General features: G+C 39.2%; 2 protein-coding genes across 3 annotated transcripts; one reads left to right on the top strand and one right to left on the bottom strand.

Annotated features, from left to right (window-relative positions):
* Window positions 1-8576, bottom strand: LOC124177530. 2 transcript variants are annotated; one of them, XM_046559973.1, is made up of 13 exons: window positions 8260-8576; window positions 6902-7029; window positions 5245-5457; window positions 4489-4593; window positions 4320-4412; window positions 4146-4253; window positions 3961-4071; window positions 3183-3354; window positions 1366-1448; window positions 1075-1291; window positions 556-720; window positions 198-320; window positions 1-98 (listed from the first exon to the last, which is right to left on the bottom strand). In XM_046559973.1, the coding sequence occupies exons 1-13, from the start codon at window positions 8432-8434 to the stop codon at window positions 61-63; spliced, it is 1731 nt and encodes a 576-aa protein (XP_046415929.1). In that variant the 5' UTR covers window positions 8435-8576; the 3' UTR covers window positions 1-60. The 2 variants fall into 2 exon arrangements, with proteins under 2 accessions (XP_046415929.1, XP_046415939.1); XM_046559983.1 differs by lacking the exon at window positions 8260-8576 and having other exon boundaries at window positions 1-320; window positions 6894-7194.
* Window positions 8577-8676: 100 nt separating this feature from the next.
* LOC124187846 lies at window positions 8677-15708 on the top strand. The gene is made up of 3 exons (XM_046580034.1): window positions 8677-8745; window positions 10075-10312; window positions 13232-15708. Exons 2-3 carry the CDS (start codon window positions 10156-10158, stop codon window positions 15706-15708), a joined length of 2634 nt encoding a protein of 877 aa, XP_046435990.1. The 5' UTR covers window positions 8677-8745; window positions 10075-10155.
* The last annotated feature ends 4688 nt before the right edge of the window (window positions 15709-20396 follow it).

Here is a 20396-nt window from a genome sequence, read left to right as displayed (position 1 = left end):
CGAGAATACAAATATGACAAAATCATCCCGTGACTGTCTCTACGTGACTGACTCTCGCTCTTACTCGCTGAGTTCCTCATTCGGCGTGTGTTCCGCATCTAACAAGTATGTTGAAAAGCAGAAGTCTTCATAAGTGGCACGGTTTTCGTTTCCTACGAAGTTTACATATGTTAATCTGACGTTATAAACTGACAAACCTGTATTTTCTTCTTTATTGTCATGATCTTCAAGTATCCTAATAGGGGAGTTTCCGACATCGTCAGTAATGTTGGAGTTGGTGCCTATATCATCCCCCGCGTCTGATTTCTGATCATCCTCTTCTAGAGACAGATATAAATAATCAATATCACAGAAGCGCCAATATATGTCTATATATGTATAATAAGAATATGGTTAGTGGTAAACTCAAATGTCAACTGTAGGAAAGTGGAGATGGTTCGTACAAATGTACAACACCGATGAAATCTCATGATTATACATGCTAAGGCGATATGTAGCGCTATGGTTAAATGTATTTAATTACGTGCACTCTATCATGATCAAGTTTTAATTTACCGGGTACACTTGATGTCATCGATGATGTCGATGGCTTATCAGTCTTTTTCAGTTTGTTTAGGTCGGATATCTTCCTAGTGACGTAAAGGTTTACTTTTGATAATTCCATTTGCGTATTGAATTCAGAAGCCTTCTGTATGGCCAGTAAGCGGTGACGGTAGATATCTGTAAGAATTGGTTATATTGTGCGTAAGTTCGGAAAACGATTCGGAGGCGATTCAGTATATATGCCTGTCTGCGGGCCAAGAATGACGATATTACGAATACGCGAGCTGGCGTATAATCAGACTCATCATCATCGCGCTTGAATTGCGAAAAAGGATCACAAACAATGGTTTTGGGTAACAGATACTTAGATTGAATACGTATGCGCTATTATGCCAATAGGGTATTATCTCCGTTGTGGAATACAGGTATTCCTTACTGCATACTAACACAGTTACTTTTCCTACTCGGGTTTATCTCTGGGGATGTGTATGTATAGGCTTGATAATGTAGTCCAGATGATGAAAGACGTACCACTTATAGCGAGCATCTTTGTTTCATCCAATTTTGCTTTTGCCGGTTTGTCTTTGAATTTATTTGATTGTGTACCAGTGATACTGCTATTTTTCAGAACGTCGTATCCAAATACTGCTACGGCGATTTCCTTCACGAACATCTGATTCGACTTTGCCCTGTTGACGGCACCATTGTACGTACTATAGGGGATCCATACGTTATGTCCCAAATGAATCTATGAAATGGTATATGGTCGACAATTAATTCATGTAAATACATTACCATTGCCTCGTCAGTGTGCAAACTTACCTTGTCGTTTGAAATATGTCCAGGTGGTGGTGCATTACAACCTTCCAAGTTACGTATGACTCCGTCATATTGTTCCGACATAACTGTGGACACGTATATACTACTCAGTGACTGATACTTATGATAATTCATTTCAGGTTTTGTTTCACGCTAAGGGGAAAATACCTCAAGATTCCAGTGACAAATTGATTATTTGGGATGAAATAGTTGAAATTAATGAATCAAACTCGAATTTATTTATTGCAATTGTAACCTAATTTTGAATAATTCCAATCATTCACTTGTTTTCGAACGATTCTCGATAATTCACTTCAACTAGAGTAAATATCTTATTGTTTTTGTGATTTTTATTCGTATTTCTGATCAGTCAAATGAGTTCGTTTCATTTAATCCAATTGTTTGTGTGATTTTGTTTTTTCTTATTTGATTTATTTCTTCGAGAATAATTATCGATAATATACTCATTGGGGTGAATATCTGAATATTTCAATCTTTCTTTGGTACTTTCTGTGTCTTCAAATGAGTTGACCTTATTTTTTTCAATTCAATTTCAATTTTCTTTCGGAGGTTCGATAATTCACGTACAGTTTTTTGATCTTGTTTAATTTTTTTTCTGTGTTAATTTTTATTATTTAATCAAGCCGCTGTAAATTCTCGTTAATTTATGGACCTATTCGTAATTCGAATCAACGAGTCACTTCCCCCTCGCGTTCAAACCAAGCAGCCGGTGGAGGGCATTCTTTGGATTACATGAAATCTGATCTGTGGTATCTTGAATATTGACAGCTATGAATGCGATGGTATCATCATGTTTCAAACAATTATTTCCCGAGAAATAGCCGAGCTAAAGATACTATACTTCCAAAATTGTATAGAAATCTACTTTCTTTTTTTTCAACGCTTCATAAACTTTGAGCACAATAAAAACTGATAAGCCGTCGTGAAAAGTAGGAAAATGAAAGTGATTCTTGTTCTCGATTGTTAGATACTTGTGCAATAGACGATCGACAGTTAGCTGATGCTTCTACAACCCGCCATATAAAAGGTAATGATTTCGGCAGGACTGACCATGTGCGGCCGCATATGTACCAATTTATAGTCGAAAAATAATGAAAACCTGCCTCTTCGAGACAGTTCAAATTGAACCGCTTTTAGCTTTCCTCCCACCAACATAGCTAAAAGCTGGTTTGAAAAACCCCTTTAACAAAATTCTCAATCAGAAAACGTAAGGTTATTGTATATTTCGAGCAATTTTCGTAGTTTCGCAAATTTGTTTTGCCACCGTGTCAGGATCCCCTCCCACCTCCCCTTCACTGGGAAATGGAGCATAACCCAAAATACCCCAGGAATTTCCGGAAACCCCCACCGATCTCTATAGTAACGATTACTCTGGTAACCAATCATCATAGTAACGATTACCATGGTACCCAATCATTATAGTAACGATTGCCATGGTAACCGTTACCATGGAAATCGGTTGCCACCATGGTAACGGTTACCATGGCAACCAATCTCTATAGTAACAATTGTCATGGCCCAGCGTAAAACCTCCTACCCTCCCCGCCCCTCTGAGCGTAACGGGCCCAGCGTGACGGACGCAGCGTAACGCGCCTGGCGTGGCGTTACACGTGACGCCCCCCACCCCAGCCCCCCACCTTCAGTAAAGAAGGTTTTTCAAACAGTCAATAATAATCGTAGTGCTGTGTAGGCTTAAGAACATTTTGAACGATCAATTACATAATCTACAATCGATTTACACTGCCTACCTTGGTCTGCATATCTGTCAAATCAATTGTCAATGAATAATGTATGCGTACCTTTGAATTCTTTGAAATACTGGATGACATCGCGCTGCAGTTCCATGTTCAGTGTTGTAAGTTCCTTCATCATTAAATTTTGACTGGCAATCGTAGTTTCATCTTTGGAACATTTCGCCTTTAGATTTTTAATCTGTTGCAAGAGGTCTGCATGACTAAGGTCATCACATCCCTGTAAAATTACCAATTCAATTACTATCATCACATATGTCATTCAGGTCCAATCCAACCATCAATTTCGTATGCATAACACAATTCAACAAAATATATATATATATATATATATATATATTTTTTTTTGATACGTCATTTGTTCGTTGCATCAGTCACGTAACTACATTGGAAAAGATTCACCAACTTGATTAACTACTGCGAGGTATACGTATGTATGATAGTTTTTTTTCAATATCAATGTATAGTCTACACATGGACAAAACGACGTACAGATTTGTAAAAGAATTTGTCTTGGATCTTTCTTGAGCGAATTTCTGCTGTACAATTTTAGGATTGGAAAATTTTTCATACATCGCAATAATTCTCGAACAATTTTGTGAAAAAGATGCAAGTTCCAAATAAAGTTTAGCAATTTAACACACAGTATTGAATGTCAGTGATGTCTGTGAAAATAACTAATTTGAAATCACTGTACAGACGGAATCATTATTCTGGGCTTCTTTCATATCATTACGCAGTCCGCAATGGAGCCCAAACTGCTCATCGGGAATATAACGGGTACCTAATAGAATTTCAGTTCGAAATATGCGATTGAACCAATTACCGAATTCATGTTTTTGCTGTCCAGGGTATTATCGGTCGTCTTTCGTGCCGCTGATGTATTACTGTCCTTCGCCGTCATACTACTGCTTCGATTTCCCTTCTTTTTAACAGCCTGCATTTTATAATTATGAAAATGAGCATTGATTCACCGTAACAATAAGTGTGTATGAGTTACTCTATATTTACAGACGAATCGGGCTTCTTTGCAGGTTTAACTATTTTTTCGACCATTGGTTTATCTAAGGCTTTGGGAGACTGAGCGGATTTTTTACCTACATCAAGACCACTATCCGGCTGCAAATAATGTACATAGCATATACAATTACATAATCAAACATGGCTTTCATTTGAAGCACTCACCGACTGCTTGTTTTTGCTAAGTTCTACATCGTCTGGTGTCATCGCATTAGGCTCCGTCAGAATAGAGCTTTGAGCCTCTCTCACTTTATCAGCCTACATATCGTAAATGTGAAAACGAGCATGTCATTTATCATCATAAAGTGCGTATGGGTTACTCTATAATATTTACCGATGAATTGGGCTTCTGTGGTTTGGTCATTTTCTCAGCCACTGGTTCACCGAAGGATTCGTGAGATCTTGTAGATTTTTTCCCTGAACCGCAGCCGTCTGCATCCTGTAAAACATACAAATATACAACGGCTGAACGGAATAGTGCATCGTGTGACAGTGTGGAGTAGGGTCGATTTCCGTCTAGTGTGTGAGGTTGGTAGTGCGCGCCGAAGGCGAGTGCTGCTTTCACACGAGCTGGCTATCGGCCAATCTACACGTGTTGTACATGCTATTTTTCATCATTCCTGCAATAGGGGAAAATAGGATTTTAGTAACCTGTGTGGCGCGCGTAATGCAAGTGCCTCATTTTCGCCTGAGGGTAGGAATAAGGCACTTTACGCACGCTACACGTACTTCGAAAATCATACTTTAGAAGCAGATGTTGCAAAAAATATGTAACGTTAGTTCTGCATCATTAGTGGGTTGAAATATTGAAAGACGTACCTATATTTGATACAGCCTAACCTTGTCTATCAAAGACAAAAATTGGGGACAGGCCAGTGGGCCGAACTTGATCATTAAATCCATGAAGCTACTTTCAAAAAATTTACAATAGAAACAATTATTGATCGAGATTGAATTTCATATCTCATCTAAGAATCTCAATTGCAATAAGTTCCACTGATAAAGCATAGTGTGATGACTTGTAACATTCGTGCTCAGAGATATATTCAAAACTGCAAAAAAAAAAAAACAAATCTTCAAAGTAACCTACCGTAGCTTTTCGTTTAATCGGGCCACTTTTTTTCATATTCTTTTTATCATTGTGGACTTCACCAGGTTCGATATTCTCCTGATCATCTTCAATAGTGTTCACTTCATTTCCTACAGGTGTCATCGTATCTTCTGCAACGTGTTTTTGTCGAAGTGCTTCTAATTTTTCATTCAACTTTAGTTTTATCTTCTGAGATTCATGACGCGATGGTGCCTTTATGAAATAAGCGTACAATCATGAAATCATTATCTATATGGGGTACTCCAGCCATAATCATCCAAGATTTGACTCGACGTTTTTTTATTATTCTTTTTTTATAATTTTACACGATGTAGTTCTATATCGTGTACATCAAAGAAGCATCTATGAATTTTTTCAGATTCTTAGTTGGAACCGGTTTTTCAGGATAAATATTACAGACGTCGATTAATATACAACCTTCGATCTTCCTGCAACGAAGCACAGGTATTCTACGTCGAAAAACTCAACCTTTGACGCCTAGACCATCGTGGACCATATATTCACTCTTTCTACGACTTTACCTACAATTCAGATCAAAAAATCGTTTTCCAGTGCCCATAAATATTGGTGTTAGTGATCAGAGTCTACACTATGGCTTTTTCTGTTCGAAAATATCATATCTCATCCTACTGGGTTGCAAAAATTCATAAATTTTAATTTTTTTAATAATAAACTTTTTAAATCAGTATATTTCTAATAATAAACTTTTTATCAGTAATTTTCTGAACCTAATGGGATGAGATATGATATTTCCGAACAGGAAAAGCCATAATATAGACTATGATCACTAACACCAATATTTATGGGCACTGAAAAACGATTTTTTAATCTGAATTGTAGGTAAAGTCATAGAAAGAGTAAATGGTCTAGGCGTCAAAAATTGAGTTTTCTTTACACATGCATGCGAAATCCTCGTTTGCCCACCGCTAGGAGGCACCCAAAGCCCGGCCTTCGCGCACCGCGCGTGAGAATAATTTTTCCTACCATCAGGCGATGCGCAAAATACTTTGCCCACCGCAAGCGGTGGGCAAAATGTTTTGCGTACCGCCTAGCGGTAGGCAAAATTTTATTCTCACGCGCGGTGAGCTGAAGCCGGCTTTCGCTGCCCCCAAGCACTGCACAGCGCGGACTTTCGCATACATTCACAAAGAAAAATAGTGTTCGATACGCGAGGCCAAACTCGCTTCTTGCGCACTACTCGTCTGAAGGGCGCACGAAGCCTCGGCTTCGTGCTGCCTTCAGACTCGTACTGCGCAAAACGCTTGTTTGCCCTCTTGTATCGAAATATACTATTTTCGACGTGGAATACCCGTGCTTCGTTGCAAGAAGATCGAAGGATGTATACTAGTCGACGTTTGTAATATTTATACTGAGAAAACGGTTCAAAGTAAAAATCTAAAAGAATTAATTCATAGATGCCATGACATACACAACTCCTGCCATGACACTCCTTTGACATACACAATATAGACCTCCATCGTGTAAAACTATACAAAAATTATTAAAAAAAACGTTCAGTCCAATCTTGGGTGATTATGGCTGGAATGCCCCATATACACCTTTGTGTAGGTGCTGCAACATCTGGTAGTAAACAACAACAACATCGTCAGCTTCGTATCTATATGTACCTATATACCTTTTTCGCACGTTTAGCTAATGCGTCGGAGTCTTCTGAAGATATTTCCGAAGCTGACAAAATCAAATTCGAAGGAGGTGCAACTTGCCTTTTCTCTCCACTTTTCGCTCGTAATTTTTCAATAGTGTCTGAAAACAGAATAATCAAACGTGTTCAAAATAGCACACCATCCTATACATTATATTTTCACTCTGGTTTGTGATAATGATTTAAACATGAATTATCGTGAATTCTTCAAGTGACGATCATAAATAACTACTGGCAATCCAAATTTGTTCCATGTAACGTTGGATCATTGTTCGGATGTCGAAAAAATGCGAACTTGTTAAGCATTGAGCAAGCCCGCTAAATATTGCTTTTGAAAAAAATAAACTTGATTTTTATGACAAAAAAAATTACTTTCCACTGTCTAATAATTTCTTGATAATTCATTGCGAAAGTATGTAATGATTTCGTTGGTCAGTTTTCGAGTACATCGAAATCCTGAATCAAGGGATCAACTGAAATAACCGACGGAATAACCAGAATAACAAACCTTCGAAGTGAAAAATCTAATTTACAATAAAAAATTGATGAAAAAAAGTATAATTTCATGACATATAATGTGAAATGACAAAGGAAAGTTAGAATAAAACAAGAATGATTTGAAATACATGAATTAATTTCTATTATTTCAGCATTGAAAAAAAAACATGTTCAGCTGACTGGTGCATGTCGAATCATAAGTTATTTCCCCCTTTTAGAGAGGTGTCAAAAGTCTGAAAAATTGTGTCAATGCTCCTAGCTCATCCCCAAATCGGCGGTATGAATTTTATCATCAAACACGAATATTTACTGTCGAAAATAAATAGACAATTCATGCGCACCGCCGTCTTTGACGCTCAGGGCGGCGGTGTCCTTTGATACTTTCTTTCAAATGTTAATATACGCGTATATATGATGGGAATTAGGATAATATATCGCTCATATAAACATTTGAGGGCCTGTCGTATAGTTCTGCGAACAGTGAGGATTTATCGATTATATTAACATTTTTTTAACTTCACTCGAAGTTGTATTTTTCTCATTTTATAGCGATAAAAAAAAATATACCATAATTGTAAATACTTGCATAATAAGTAACGGAATGTATGAATTATCAAACGTCCGGAATATAAAAAAAATGAATGAATTTCGGTTTTCTTTGTGTATAATTATTTAATATATATAGGTCTAATTGGTAATTCAATTAAAAAATCTCACTACAAAACATCCGTTCGGCATATGTAGTATTATTCTCAGACCGATGATATGGCTCGCGTATTAGAATATATAACCCGATAGCTGATAAATAATGGTGTTATTTATTATACACTTACCGTCAACACAGAGTATGATAGCCTGGCAGTATGAGCCTGCAGGTCCACACTTGATATTATAATACTTTCGATGATCGATGTTATCGGCATCAAAGTGATTAATTTTTGTCACGGGAACAATGTTTTTCATATCGTGACGTGAACATTGCACTTTGAACTTCACCAACGCGAACATTATCCCCAGTAGCTCCGCGCTACGTGTTGATATTGAACAAACACTGTATGCCGGTGTAATAACTTAGAAATTGTCTCGTGTTATTATATTCACCCGTCAGTTCAAAATATACACGTGGTCGTGAAGCTCGTGTGAACTACCGCGCGCGCAACTGCACACAGCCCGTGAGCCTTATGAGGCGAGGAGGGGGTATGCCGGCGTTCAGGCCCATCCACGCGTGCTACAACGAGAACGCGTCAACTCGCTAACTAGCGAGCTATCGCGTACACAGTGGTTGGCGTGAGTGGAACTGGCGTGACTACTATATACAGGTAATAGTGATTATTCTAAGGTTCGGATGCTAAATAGCAGGGATGTAAATGTAATAAGGATGAAAAACAATAACGAATGATTGAAATATTCAGATATTATTTGGGCGCTTCACGAATTATCAACCATTGTCTGGGCTCGAAAAATTCGATTTGCGTAAATTTTTTTCCTTACTTTCTGTGACTCGAGTAAATTAGTAAATTCAACAAGTTTCAATCCGATATAGGACGTCGTATGCTGCATGTTCAGGCGAGGAATATGCTAACCAGTTCTTTAGACAAAATTGCTATGCGTATTTTTATCGTATATTTAGCGTGACAATAAAAATTTGAAGAAATATATTTTCTGTGTGAAAAACTCTCAGCTTTCCGGAACTATTTTCTATCTTTCATTTACTCTGCTCAAACGACCTCCAAAACACGTTTTTTGTCAAAGAATAACGATTTCTATTGCCCCGCAATGTTGTATCATTCTTTTGAATTTTTATTCTAACAGCTGAGATTTTTTTACTCATGAACACAAATTTTCAGAATGGAAAGGCTACGCGGTCGCGCGCGTTAGGTACGATTGATTTATAAAGACAATTGTAATAAAGAGAATTTTATTTACCGTTCTTTATTAATTAATCGTAGCTCACGCGCGACTACTATATTATACAGCCTTCCCACTCTGAAAATTTGTTTCTTTTATGACTGGAAAAATCTCAACTGTCAGAATAAAAATTCGAAACAATGACAAGACATTGCGGCGCAAAAGAAATCGCTGTTTCTGTTTTGTCAAAAATCGTGATTCTTGATTGGTTATGGCAGAGTCAATGTGAACTAAAAAATGGATCCGAAAATCGGAGAGTTTTTCACACATAAGTTTTTTTTTTCAATTTTCATTGTGACTCGAAATCTGCGATAAGAATGCGCATACAAATTTTGTCCAAAAAAATTGGATATCGCATTCCTCGTGAAAGGTACGTCCTATTGGACTGAAGCTTGTTGAATCTACTAATTTACTTGATGGGTCACAGAATAAGAGGAAAATAATTATGAGGCAAATCGCATTAATTTTTCGGGCCGAAAAATTGGTTGATGATTGCGGTGGAATGTCCCATTCACTCATAAATGGAATTGAATTATCGAGAATAGAAAAACTAGTGTATCAAATAGTATCAATTGCATTAAAAGATTTATCAAGTGAATTATTATGAATATGATTTCGATCTGCAACTATAAATTTGTATAACACACTTAAATTATGATTTATCATTTCCTATCGCGGAATTTTCCGTGCGGATTAGTGAATGACTGCGTGAATATCCTTTGATTATCATGTATTTTCAGTGTGACAGTAATTAACTCCGATAATCTGGAATAAATACCAGTGAATCATCGAGATAAAATTAAAGGATATTTATTTCCAACATGGAAAATGAAAGAGCAGCAGATCCTAAGCCACGTAAACGTTACAAACTGTTCTTGGATCCAGAGTACCAACCACATTGGGTTTCTACGAGGACTCATTCATTTTGGGTTGCTGATGCAACTGTTCCGCCACCAGAAACCGACGTCGACGCATCAGGTATTGGTCCAACCAAAGACCGTTTAATTGGTACAAATGTGGAGTATGCAATTTTTTTTTTAACACACGCCAATACCACGCGCCTATAATTTATCCTATACCAGGTTGCAAGCGGAACATCTATAGGCTATTTCTGTTGGAAAAGGTGGAAGATCTTTTTTTTGCGTCATCTATGCTCACGCTATAATTATAGTTACAATGAGCCGTAAAAATTTATTAACGTCGAAATTCGTACATTTGTCTTGGATGATGCATATGAGTTTATACTACTTCACCTTAGGGATTTTTATTATTACAGTTAATAATTTATGAACTCGTGAGTTCGAAAAGTATATTGCTTAGAATTTGAAGGATATTACTGTATATCCAGCTCGCCTAGAATGCTTGAAACATTTTTGTTTTATGTGAGAAAAAAATCACGATATATCGGTTTTTAAATTCTTGGAAATAAAATTCAAGTTAGAATATGGGACATAGGACACGTTTTAGGGTCAGCTTGTAATTGTTTCATATTTTCTTCGGTTCTCAATCTTTGACGTCCCTGTACTTAGCAGAGCAATGTTGGAGAAACCGAATATAATTGGTACCATAATTAGGTGCTTTTTAGGTGCTAATTAGGTGCCCGATTCAAAATTTGGTGCTTGATTTTTTAATTAGGAAAAATCGATTTTTGCCGCGCGCTGCCAGCGGGACGTCAGGCTAGCAGAGCACCCCACGTAACTCGACAAGTACCGGGGTTAGGGAGAAGTACTCTCCGTAGGAATTAAGTGCTTTTTAAGTGCTACTCGGGTAGACTATCTAGAATTTACGGGATCAATTTTTCGATCAGTAAAAATCGATTTTTGCCGCGCGCTGCCAGCCGGACGTGAGGCTAGCAGAGCGCCGCATGTAACTCGACAAGTACCGGGATTAGGGAGAAGTATTCTCCGTAGGAATTAGGAACTTTTCAAGTGCTACTCGGGCATGCTATACGGAACTTCCGGCATCGACGTCTCGATGTACTTTGATACATGGTAAACGTTGTATATCAACACATACATTCTAAAATCACGAGATACGCTGTATACGTATTATATCAAAATACCAGCAAAATTTTTCAATTCTTTCAGCATCTCGTTTTTACGACGGCAAAAGTTATTCGATTCCAACCAAGTAAATAACCCTTCGTCTGCACACACCCGCCACGACCCTCCGCCACGACCTTTCGACTGCATATAGGGTCAATCTGACTCTAACCGTTTTTCAACCGATTGTATCGTACTAAATGAACCGACTGCGTATTTTGATGACGGGACGCCATTAGAACAGAGTAGGAATCGGACACTTTGATGACTATGCGGTCATTTTGGTGACTGTCACGAATGTGTATTTGTATGAATCGGATATTTTGATGACTGGGATTTTTTGGCGTGATCCTGAAAATTCAAAAATTCGAAAATTTTGTTGCCAATTTCTGCCCAAGGCGAAACCACAATTGCATAGCTGTGGCTGTTGTGATAGCCTTCCTTTCCCATGGACTCGCGCGCGAAGCGCGCGAGGCCAGTTGCTCATCAAATTTACAACAAACCTCGTAACTAGGCACCCAAAAAGGTCCGTCATCAGTATATATGATACATGTAAATATATAAATACGCATTATTAATTTTTTTTTGCACATACACTTTTTGTAATAAATTGTTCTTATTTATGGCCCAAGCGTTGATTTTTGAGAATACTAAAATCGAAGTGCCCAAAAATAGGTAAAATACAATTGTATGTGCAAAAAAAAAAATAATAATGCGTATTTATATATTTACATGTATCGTATATACTGATGACGGACCTTTTTGGGTGCCTAGGTACGAGGTTTGTTGTAAATTTGCTGAGCAACTGGCGTCGCGCGCTTCGCGCGCGAGTCCAGGGGAAAGGAAAACTATCACAACAGCCACAGCTATGCAATTGTGGTTTCGCCTTGGGCAGAAATTGGCAACAAAATTTTCGAATTTTCAGGATCACGCCAAAAAATCCCAGTCATCAAAATAACCGATTCATACAAATACACATTCGTGACAGTCACCAAAATTAACGCATAGTCATCAAATTGTCCGATTCCTACTCTGTTCTAATGGCATCCCGTCACCAAAATACGCAGTCGGTTCATTTAGTACGATACAATTGGTTGGAAAACGGTTGGGGTCAGATTGACCCTATATGCAGTCGGAGGGTCGTGGCGGAGGTGTGCAGACGGAAGGTTATTTACTTGGTTGGAATCGAATAACTTTTGCCGTGGTAAAAACGAGATGTGGAAAGAATTGAAAAATATTGCTGGTATTTTGATATACATACATACAGCGTACCTCGTGATTTTAGAATGTATGTGTTAATAAACAACGTTTACGATGTATGAAAGTACATCAAGACGTCGTTCCCGGAAGTTCCGTATAGCATGCCCGAGTAGCACTTAAAGAGCACTCAATTCCTACGGAGAGTACTTCTCCCTTACCCCGGTATTTGTCGAGTTACGTGGGGTGCTCTGCTATCCTGACGGCCCGCTGGCAGCGCGCGGCAAAAATCGATTATTCCTAATTAAAAAATCAATCCCGGAAATTCTGGATAGTGTACCCGAGTAGCACTTAAAAAGCACTTAATTCGTACGTAGTGTACTTCTCCCTAACCCCGGTACTTGTCGAGTTACGTGGGGTGCTTTGCTAGCATGACGTCCCGCTAGCAGCGCGCGGCAATAATCGATTTTTTCTCATTAAAAAATCAAGCACCAAATTCTTGAATCGGGCACCTAATTAGCACCTAAAAAGCACCTAATTATGGTACCAATTATATTCGGTTTCTCCAACATTGCTCTGCTGAGTACAGGGACGTCAATCTTTGTACGTTATTATATTACTTGTGCCAAAGTTATTGTTAGTCAATTAATGTTTTCAGATCAAAATTCTGTGGGATCGGGCGAGAATATGTTGTTAAATACCGAGGATGATACGTCACATTGTGTTTCCGATTCTAATCAATCATCTGCTGCATCTTCGATGGAGCCTGATCTAAGCAATGACTGCTGTGGAAATATGTCACATGAGGAGAATGATGATGTCTGTGTGTCGGATGAAGAGCACTTGACAGATCCCGATGTAGAAAATTCTGATGACTCACAATCAGACGATTCCCACGATTCGCACGACAATTTACAAAATTTTGACGATTCTGAAACTTCGGAAGAAGATGAACCTCACGAACGAGTCGGGCGAGAAGACGGTGTGAATGACGACGATATTATGTTTGATCAATCTGTTCTGTCCGTGTCGGATGTTATGGAAATGGTCATGGCATATTGTATGCGTTTTTCTGTATCCCATGAGGCCCGAAAAGCACTGGTGGATATGATACAATGTTTGGCCGGACCAAGGTATGAGAATTGGTCAATTAGCAAATTCCAAATCAAAAAGAAGTACGAGCCGCCTGAAGATGTTATGACTTACACTTTTTTTTGCTCTTCATGCAAAATACCTATTTTGGGACCAATCACAAAAAGGGAATTTGAAAATAATTCAGTTACTTGCGAAGAGTGCCTTCAGCTACAAAATCTGACGATGCAATCGCCGAATAGGTTCATTTACATTGATTTGAAGTACCAATTTAAGCAACTCTTGAGTAGTCGAAAGATCCGTGAGAGCCTAATGGAAAACTTAATAACACGAGACGCTGCGCTCGCTCGTGCACCACCGACCGTAATGACAGACATTTATGACAGCGAGCTGTATAGAGCGGCAATTGGGGAATATTTTCAGAATGCTGATCATGTCCTCACGTACAACTTCAATACAGATGGAATGCCGATTTTTAATAGCTCCAATAGAAGCAGTTGGCCATTGCTATTAATTGTGAATGAATTACCTCCCCATCTGCGATTTAAGCACGTCCTTCTAGCTGGATTATGGGTTGGAAATAAGGAACCCAGTCCTACCATGATGAACACTTTTCTCCAACAGTTCGTTTCACAGGCAAATCACCTAACCGAACGAGGCCTCAAATTGAAAAATGACATGGGCCGAAAGACAACTTTCAAAATAATACCACTGTGTTGCGTTTGTGACTCCGTGGCAAGACCTATTGTCCAGTGCAGGTTACAATATAACGGATATCGCAGCTGTAGTTGGTGCTATGCTCATGGGAATTATGTACGTGGAGCTGTGCGCTATTTATTCGGCGAAGTAGACGCAGACGGGAGAACACACGAGTCTCATAAAGAGGATGTAGAAAATGCCACACGACTTCGGAAACCTGTGAATGGCGTCAAAGGAGCTAGCATTTTGTTACAGTTGCTCCTATTTAATATGGTGTGGGGATTTCCCTTTGAATACATGCACGCCATATTACTCGGTGTAATAAAACTTCTGTGGGATATTTGGACAACTCCCGGGAGTCCAATTTATCTGGCCCCAGCCATTCAAAATCAAATCAACGATAGATTGATGCGAATGACTCCTACACACGAAATTCATCGATTGCCGAGAAAATTATCGAAAAGAGGCAAGTGGAAAGCTTCTGAATGGCAGTCATGGTTATTATTCTACAGCCTCCCTTGTTTAGACGGTCTCATACCAGACGCTGCTTTGGAACACCTATCACTTTTAGTAGACAGTTCGTTCATACTTCTGCAAAACAAAATTTCCGAAGCAGATTTAAATAAGTGCGAACTGAATCTCACGAAATTCGTAGCTGAATTTGAAATTTTATACGGAAAAGAATATGTGACATTCAATGTACATAGCTTACTGCATGTGGTGAAATCCGTGAAATCGTCAGGACCGTTGTGGACGACTTCTGCTTTCAGTTTTGAGAGTGCCAATTACAGACTAAAACAACAAGTCAATGGACCGAAAGGGGTTGACGATCAAATCGCAATGGGATACCTCAATAAAAATATGTTCCAATGGAAATTGGGGGAAAACATGGAACTCTCGGAAGAAAGCCAGAATTACTGCAAGCGTCTCTTTGCCGGCCGTCCTCACACTTCGAATTGCACAATAACACCTGACAATGTAGTTTTGCTTGGCAAACCTGTCGTACATGATAACGGGGAAGTCATATACGCTCGGTGTATATTCAAAAATACCCCTTTTCACAGCGCACGATATCGGCCGAACAAAAAAACTAACGATTCCGTAGTGCAATTGGTCACAACGGATATAGTTCAAATAACTGGATTTGTACTCGTTGATGGTCGGACCTATATCGATGCACAGAATATTGATGTGGTTGTAGAATTGCACGTACCGCACATTGTGAGAGTAAGGCGAAGCGATGAATATCGAAGAATCCCCATGGACGATATCCAAGAGAAACTGCTATTTCTGAGCGTCAACAATTTGACATATATTTGCAAATCTCCTTGCATCATAGATTAAGATAAACTATGTACAAAAAAAATTTACAGCTATATAGCATAGACAGGGTTTATAAACTTGTCAGACAATATTTACTCTTTGCAGGGCTGATGTTAAAATTTGTTCAAGATGTTTAAAATCCTACCATAAGTTAAAATTTGTGTACACTGATTATTATAGTACAATACAATTATAATAAAGACTGAATTGACGAAGGACAAAATAAATGTAAAAAAATACTGTATATCCGCTTTGCTTAAAATTATATCATTTAATAATGATTTATTTTTTTATACAAGTGACCGGAATGCGAAACTGAAGTTATCAAGAAAAGTAATTTTTCTTAAATTCTGAAATATCGTTCTGGTTTCTACAGAAGAAAACTTTGGCTAACAAAACTATTTTTCCTTGACTATAGTTGGGTGAAAGAACCCGAAATCCGACATGTAAAACCCAGACTCAAATTCCCCGTTTACCGGTATTATATTTTAGAGTGAAAATTACGAAATTGAAATGCTGCAATTAAAAACGCATCGTGTCGATAATACATGAAAACCGGACAGACAGGCTATCTATCGGATGCAGATAGAGGCCGATAGAATTTGTATACGCGATTGCGGACAGAAGAGGGTTATTCGTTGTCGGTAGCGAATGCGGATAGAAGCCGATAGAATTTGTATACGCGATTGCGGATAGATCCAGATGAATTCGCACGCTGCTCAGCGCTGCGTACACATTCGGACAGACGGGCTGTCTGTAATTGCCAACAGAAGCGGATGGCTTGTTGTAAAGAGCGAATGAGGATAGAGGCCGATAGAATTTGTATATGAAATTGCGGATAGACGCCGTCAAGCAGTTAGAAGTCCAATAAATACCGTCTGAAATTCATAGTCATGCGTACATGAAACTGATAGATGCAGACAGAAATTCAATGTTGGATCACTTGTGCGGATAAAGCTGACAGAATCCCGTCAAGTTCTTATACATTTCAGTTACATATTCTATTGGTTTCTGATGGAATTTTAACCAGGGGAGCTATTGATCTAGCTCACACATCAGCTTACAAACCCCGAACGAAGCAAATCGACGTAAGATACCACTTCATCAAAGAAAATATCGAAAAGGGCAACGTAACAATAAAATTCATTGGAACGGAAGAAATGCTAGCAGATTCACCAACGAAGGCATTACCTCGCATAAAACACGACACTTGTACGAACGGCATGGGAGTAAGAATGCTCGCATCATAATAATAGTATAAAAAAAGGAAAATTCAAATCATAACGGGAGTGCTGGAAAGTATGATTCAAATTTTCCCACTCTTCCTATGGACACCACAATCTAACACCGACTAATCGCGCTCTCTACTGGACTATAAAAACACACTTCTTTTTCCTGTACAATTTTTTCTCACTTGTAATAAAATCTGATCTACTTTTAAATATATGTAAAACGTGTTCCACAATACATTATTTAATATCGATTCCCATCAGATGGAACAAACTTCCATCGCTGGAAAGCCCAGGTAAATGCGTTATTCGTAATGAATAATATTCTTGACGTCGTGGACGGCACGAGGACGGAGCCGGCCGCAGGCAACGATCAAGCAGCCACGTTGAAGAAAAACATAAAGGACAACGCAACGGCAAAGTTTATAATACTATCGAATCTCGACGAGACGCAACAAGTGTGTGTATTATCATGTGTTTCTGCGAAAGAAATGTGGGACAAACTGTGCCTAATTCGTGAACAGAAAACCGCGACTAAATAAGCTGGGACTAATATAAAAGTTCCACGCATATCGAATGAGTGAATCGGACACGGCAGTTCAACATGTGGCAAAAGTAACAAAGATGGCCAGTCAACTCAAGGACATCGGCGAAGATGTGTCGGACGACACGATAATGGCAAAGATATTGGCGAGCCTCACCGCGCGGCCTAGCACGCTTCAAGTAGCCTGGGATAGCGTAGATCCTGCACGGCAAACGCTGGACAACCTCCAGGAACGGCTCATAAAAGAAGACACAAGGCTCAACGGTGAAGTAGAAGCATCGGAAGCGCTGGCTGCGACAGCCAAAAATCGTTGTGGAAAAGGATCAACTAGTGCTAAAAATAAAAAGACTGAAAATAAATGGGACATGAAAGAAGTACAGTGTTATAAATGCCAAGGCATGGGACACTTCGCTAGTCGCTGTCGAAACAAGCGAAAGTCACGTGAAGATGCCCGAAAAACACGTGATTGTGCGTTCGTGAGAGAAACGGACGATTCGGCGGCGTCGGACTCGAAAAGTGCGGAAAGCGCGAATGTGCTGTGGACAAAGAAGAAAATTATGAATGCCGATCAGAGTGAAGTCTGGCTGATCGACAGTGGTGCGTCGCGCCATCTGACTTACCGACGCGATTGGCTGTCCGATTACAAGTCGGATAACATGGGTTCTACAGTATCGCTCGGCGATAACCAAAACTGCAACATTGCCGGTGAAGGCACGGTTGAAATCAAAAAACTAATCAACGGAGTGTGGCTAGACGCGAGAATCGAAAACGTGTTATACATGTCTGAATTACGAAAGAATCTATTCTTGGTCGGAGTGTACACCCTAAAAGGATTCGGCGTGAGTTTCACAAATAATCAAGCCCTCGTAACTCGCGATAGCGAAATACTCGCGACTGGTATAAAGCAAAACAATGGCATATATCGGATGCTTTTCAAGGTTGTGAAACGAGGCAGTAACGAAGAAGCCAATGTAGCCACTGAAAACTTAACCTTGTGCCACGAGCGACTAGGACACGTCGGGAAGCGCACAATTTGTGAACTAGCAGAAAAGGGACTTGTGAGTGGTGTCACACTCACAGACAAAAGTGACGTTTTCTGCGAGCCGTGACGGTTTAGAAAAACGCACAGGCTGCCATTTAACAAGAAATTGGAACGCGACAAGACAATAAAGCCGGGGGAAAAGATGCACTCCGATGTCTGTGGGCCGATGTCGACAGACTCGGTCGGAGGATCAAGGTACTTCCTCACCTTTAAGGGGGTCCTCTAGTTTCTCGGGTCGAAAAAATCGATTTTTTTTTTTTTTCATAAATCACATCTACAACATGTGTAGAAAATGTGTGCCAAAGGATTTTTCGATATTCGAAGTGGTTCACAAGTTACAGCCCTGGAACGGAGCAGGAGCGCGCGCCGGGCTGCTCCGAAAGCCGAGCGGCGCTGACCATTGTATTGATATCCCTAAATCTAACTGCTACCTGAACCTTTTGTGAATTAGGCCCGAGTAAAGGGGAGCCGAGACCATTGACAGACGCTTTCGAATATTGACTAAGACGCCGTGAAGTTTTAGTTCAGTTTTGCTGTGGCAGTTGCGAAGCGTACTATATTTTCTCTTGCGAGTCGCACGTAGCTGATTTTTTGAAAATAATTTTCAAAATGTTCAAGAAAGGAAGTAGAGACGCCCCGGCTCGTTACGATCGACCTAAAAAGCGAAAATTCGCAGGCAACCGACACACTTTTGAACAAGACGAGTCGTTTACATCGGCGTCAGCGACGAAACTTCGTCAAAATAAAAATTTTGAAGTGAGCGTTGAACAGACTGTTTTGTATTGTATTTTGAATTTTGTGAGTGTATTTTCAACCATTTCTTCGGCTGTTATTTGTAAAGAGTGCAAAAGTACGGTGACTTTCCATCAACGTGATATACGAGGATTGGGCTTTAAAATTTCTATGGCGTTCAAGTGTGAGAAAGAAAAGAAATAGATTCATGCCCAAAAATCTGGACTTTTGCTCCGAAGCACCTCCATTCTGGGCCAAAAGTGGTTGAAATCGCCACGTTTCTCGCTGTCATAATCTTCAACGAAGGATTCGAAGCTATCCTGAAGACCTTGGAAACCATGGGAGTGAAAATCGGCCCACAAGTTAAAGGATATGTTCAACAGCGTGATAGCTCTCGGATCGACCGTTCAGAAAGGCGCACGAGCGATGTTGTAAAACAGGCCCGAATCGCGAAAAGAGAAGACAGAGCAGCTCTGCGTGACTTCGAAGAAGAAGAGGAAGGCCTATTGTATGGTCCAGGCATAGCAGATTGACGGTGAGATGGAATTTTTAGTATAAATCACATGCGCGAACTTTCAAACGCGTTTTTCTCGAAACACCATTTTTCGAAACGGTAACCACGATATTTCAGAAACTATTGCACCGATCTTGTTCAAATTTATACAGCATCTTTAATATGTTATAAGCCAGCGATTGAACTAGAATTATCATGATTGCTTCGATAGTTTTTTTCGTACGAGCGAAAAACTTAAGAAAAAATGAGTAAAAAATAGAATGTAATTTTCAAAAGTGTATAAAAATGTCAATTTTTGTAATTTAAAATTCACTCTAGTTCAATCGCTAGTCTTGAATATAAAGATTAAAATGCCGTTTGGTTTTTTGATTTCAGATAAGCAGAACAGCCGCAATCTTGGTTACCGTCAAGCACCTCTTCTACTTGATGTCTTCCTGTCGGCCACTATAGCTGCTATTCTATTATATATTTTGACTTTAAAAAATTTGTAAAGCTCATTTAAATGTTGATAAAGATTATGCAAAAACAATGAGATTGATTATTTCGATGCTTTGCCCGTAAAAAATTGTTGAAAAAGCCATAAAAAAACAGCCGAGAAACTAGAGGACCCCCTTAAAGACGAAGCAACCGGCTACAGGCACGTCTACT

The sequence above is a fragment of the Neodiprion fabricii genome, chromosome 1 (assembly GCF_021155785.1).
Source record: "Neodiprion fabricii isolate iyNeoFabr1 chromosome 1, iyNeoFabr1.1, whole genome shotgun sequence".
NCBI lineage: Eukaryota > Metazoa > Arthropoda > Insecta > Hymenoptera > Diprionidae > Neodiprion > Neodiprion fabricii.
This window is presented reverse-complemented; position numbering and strand designations above follow the sequence as displayed.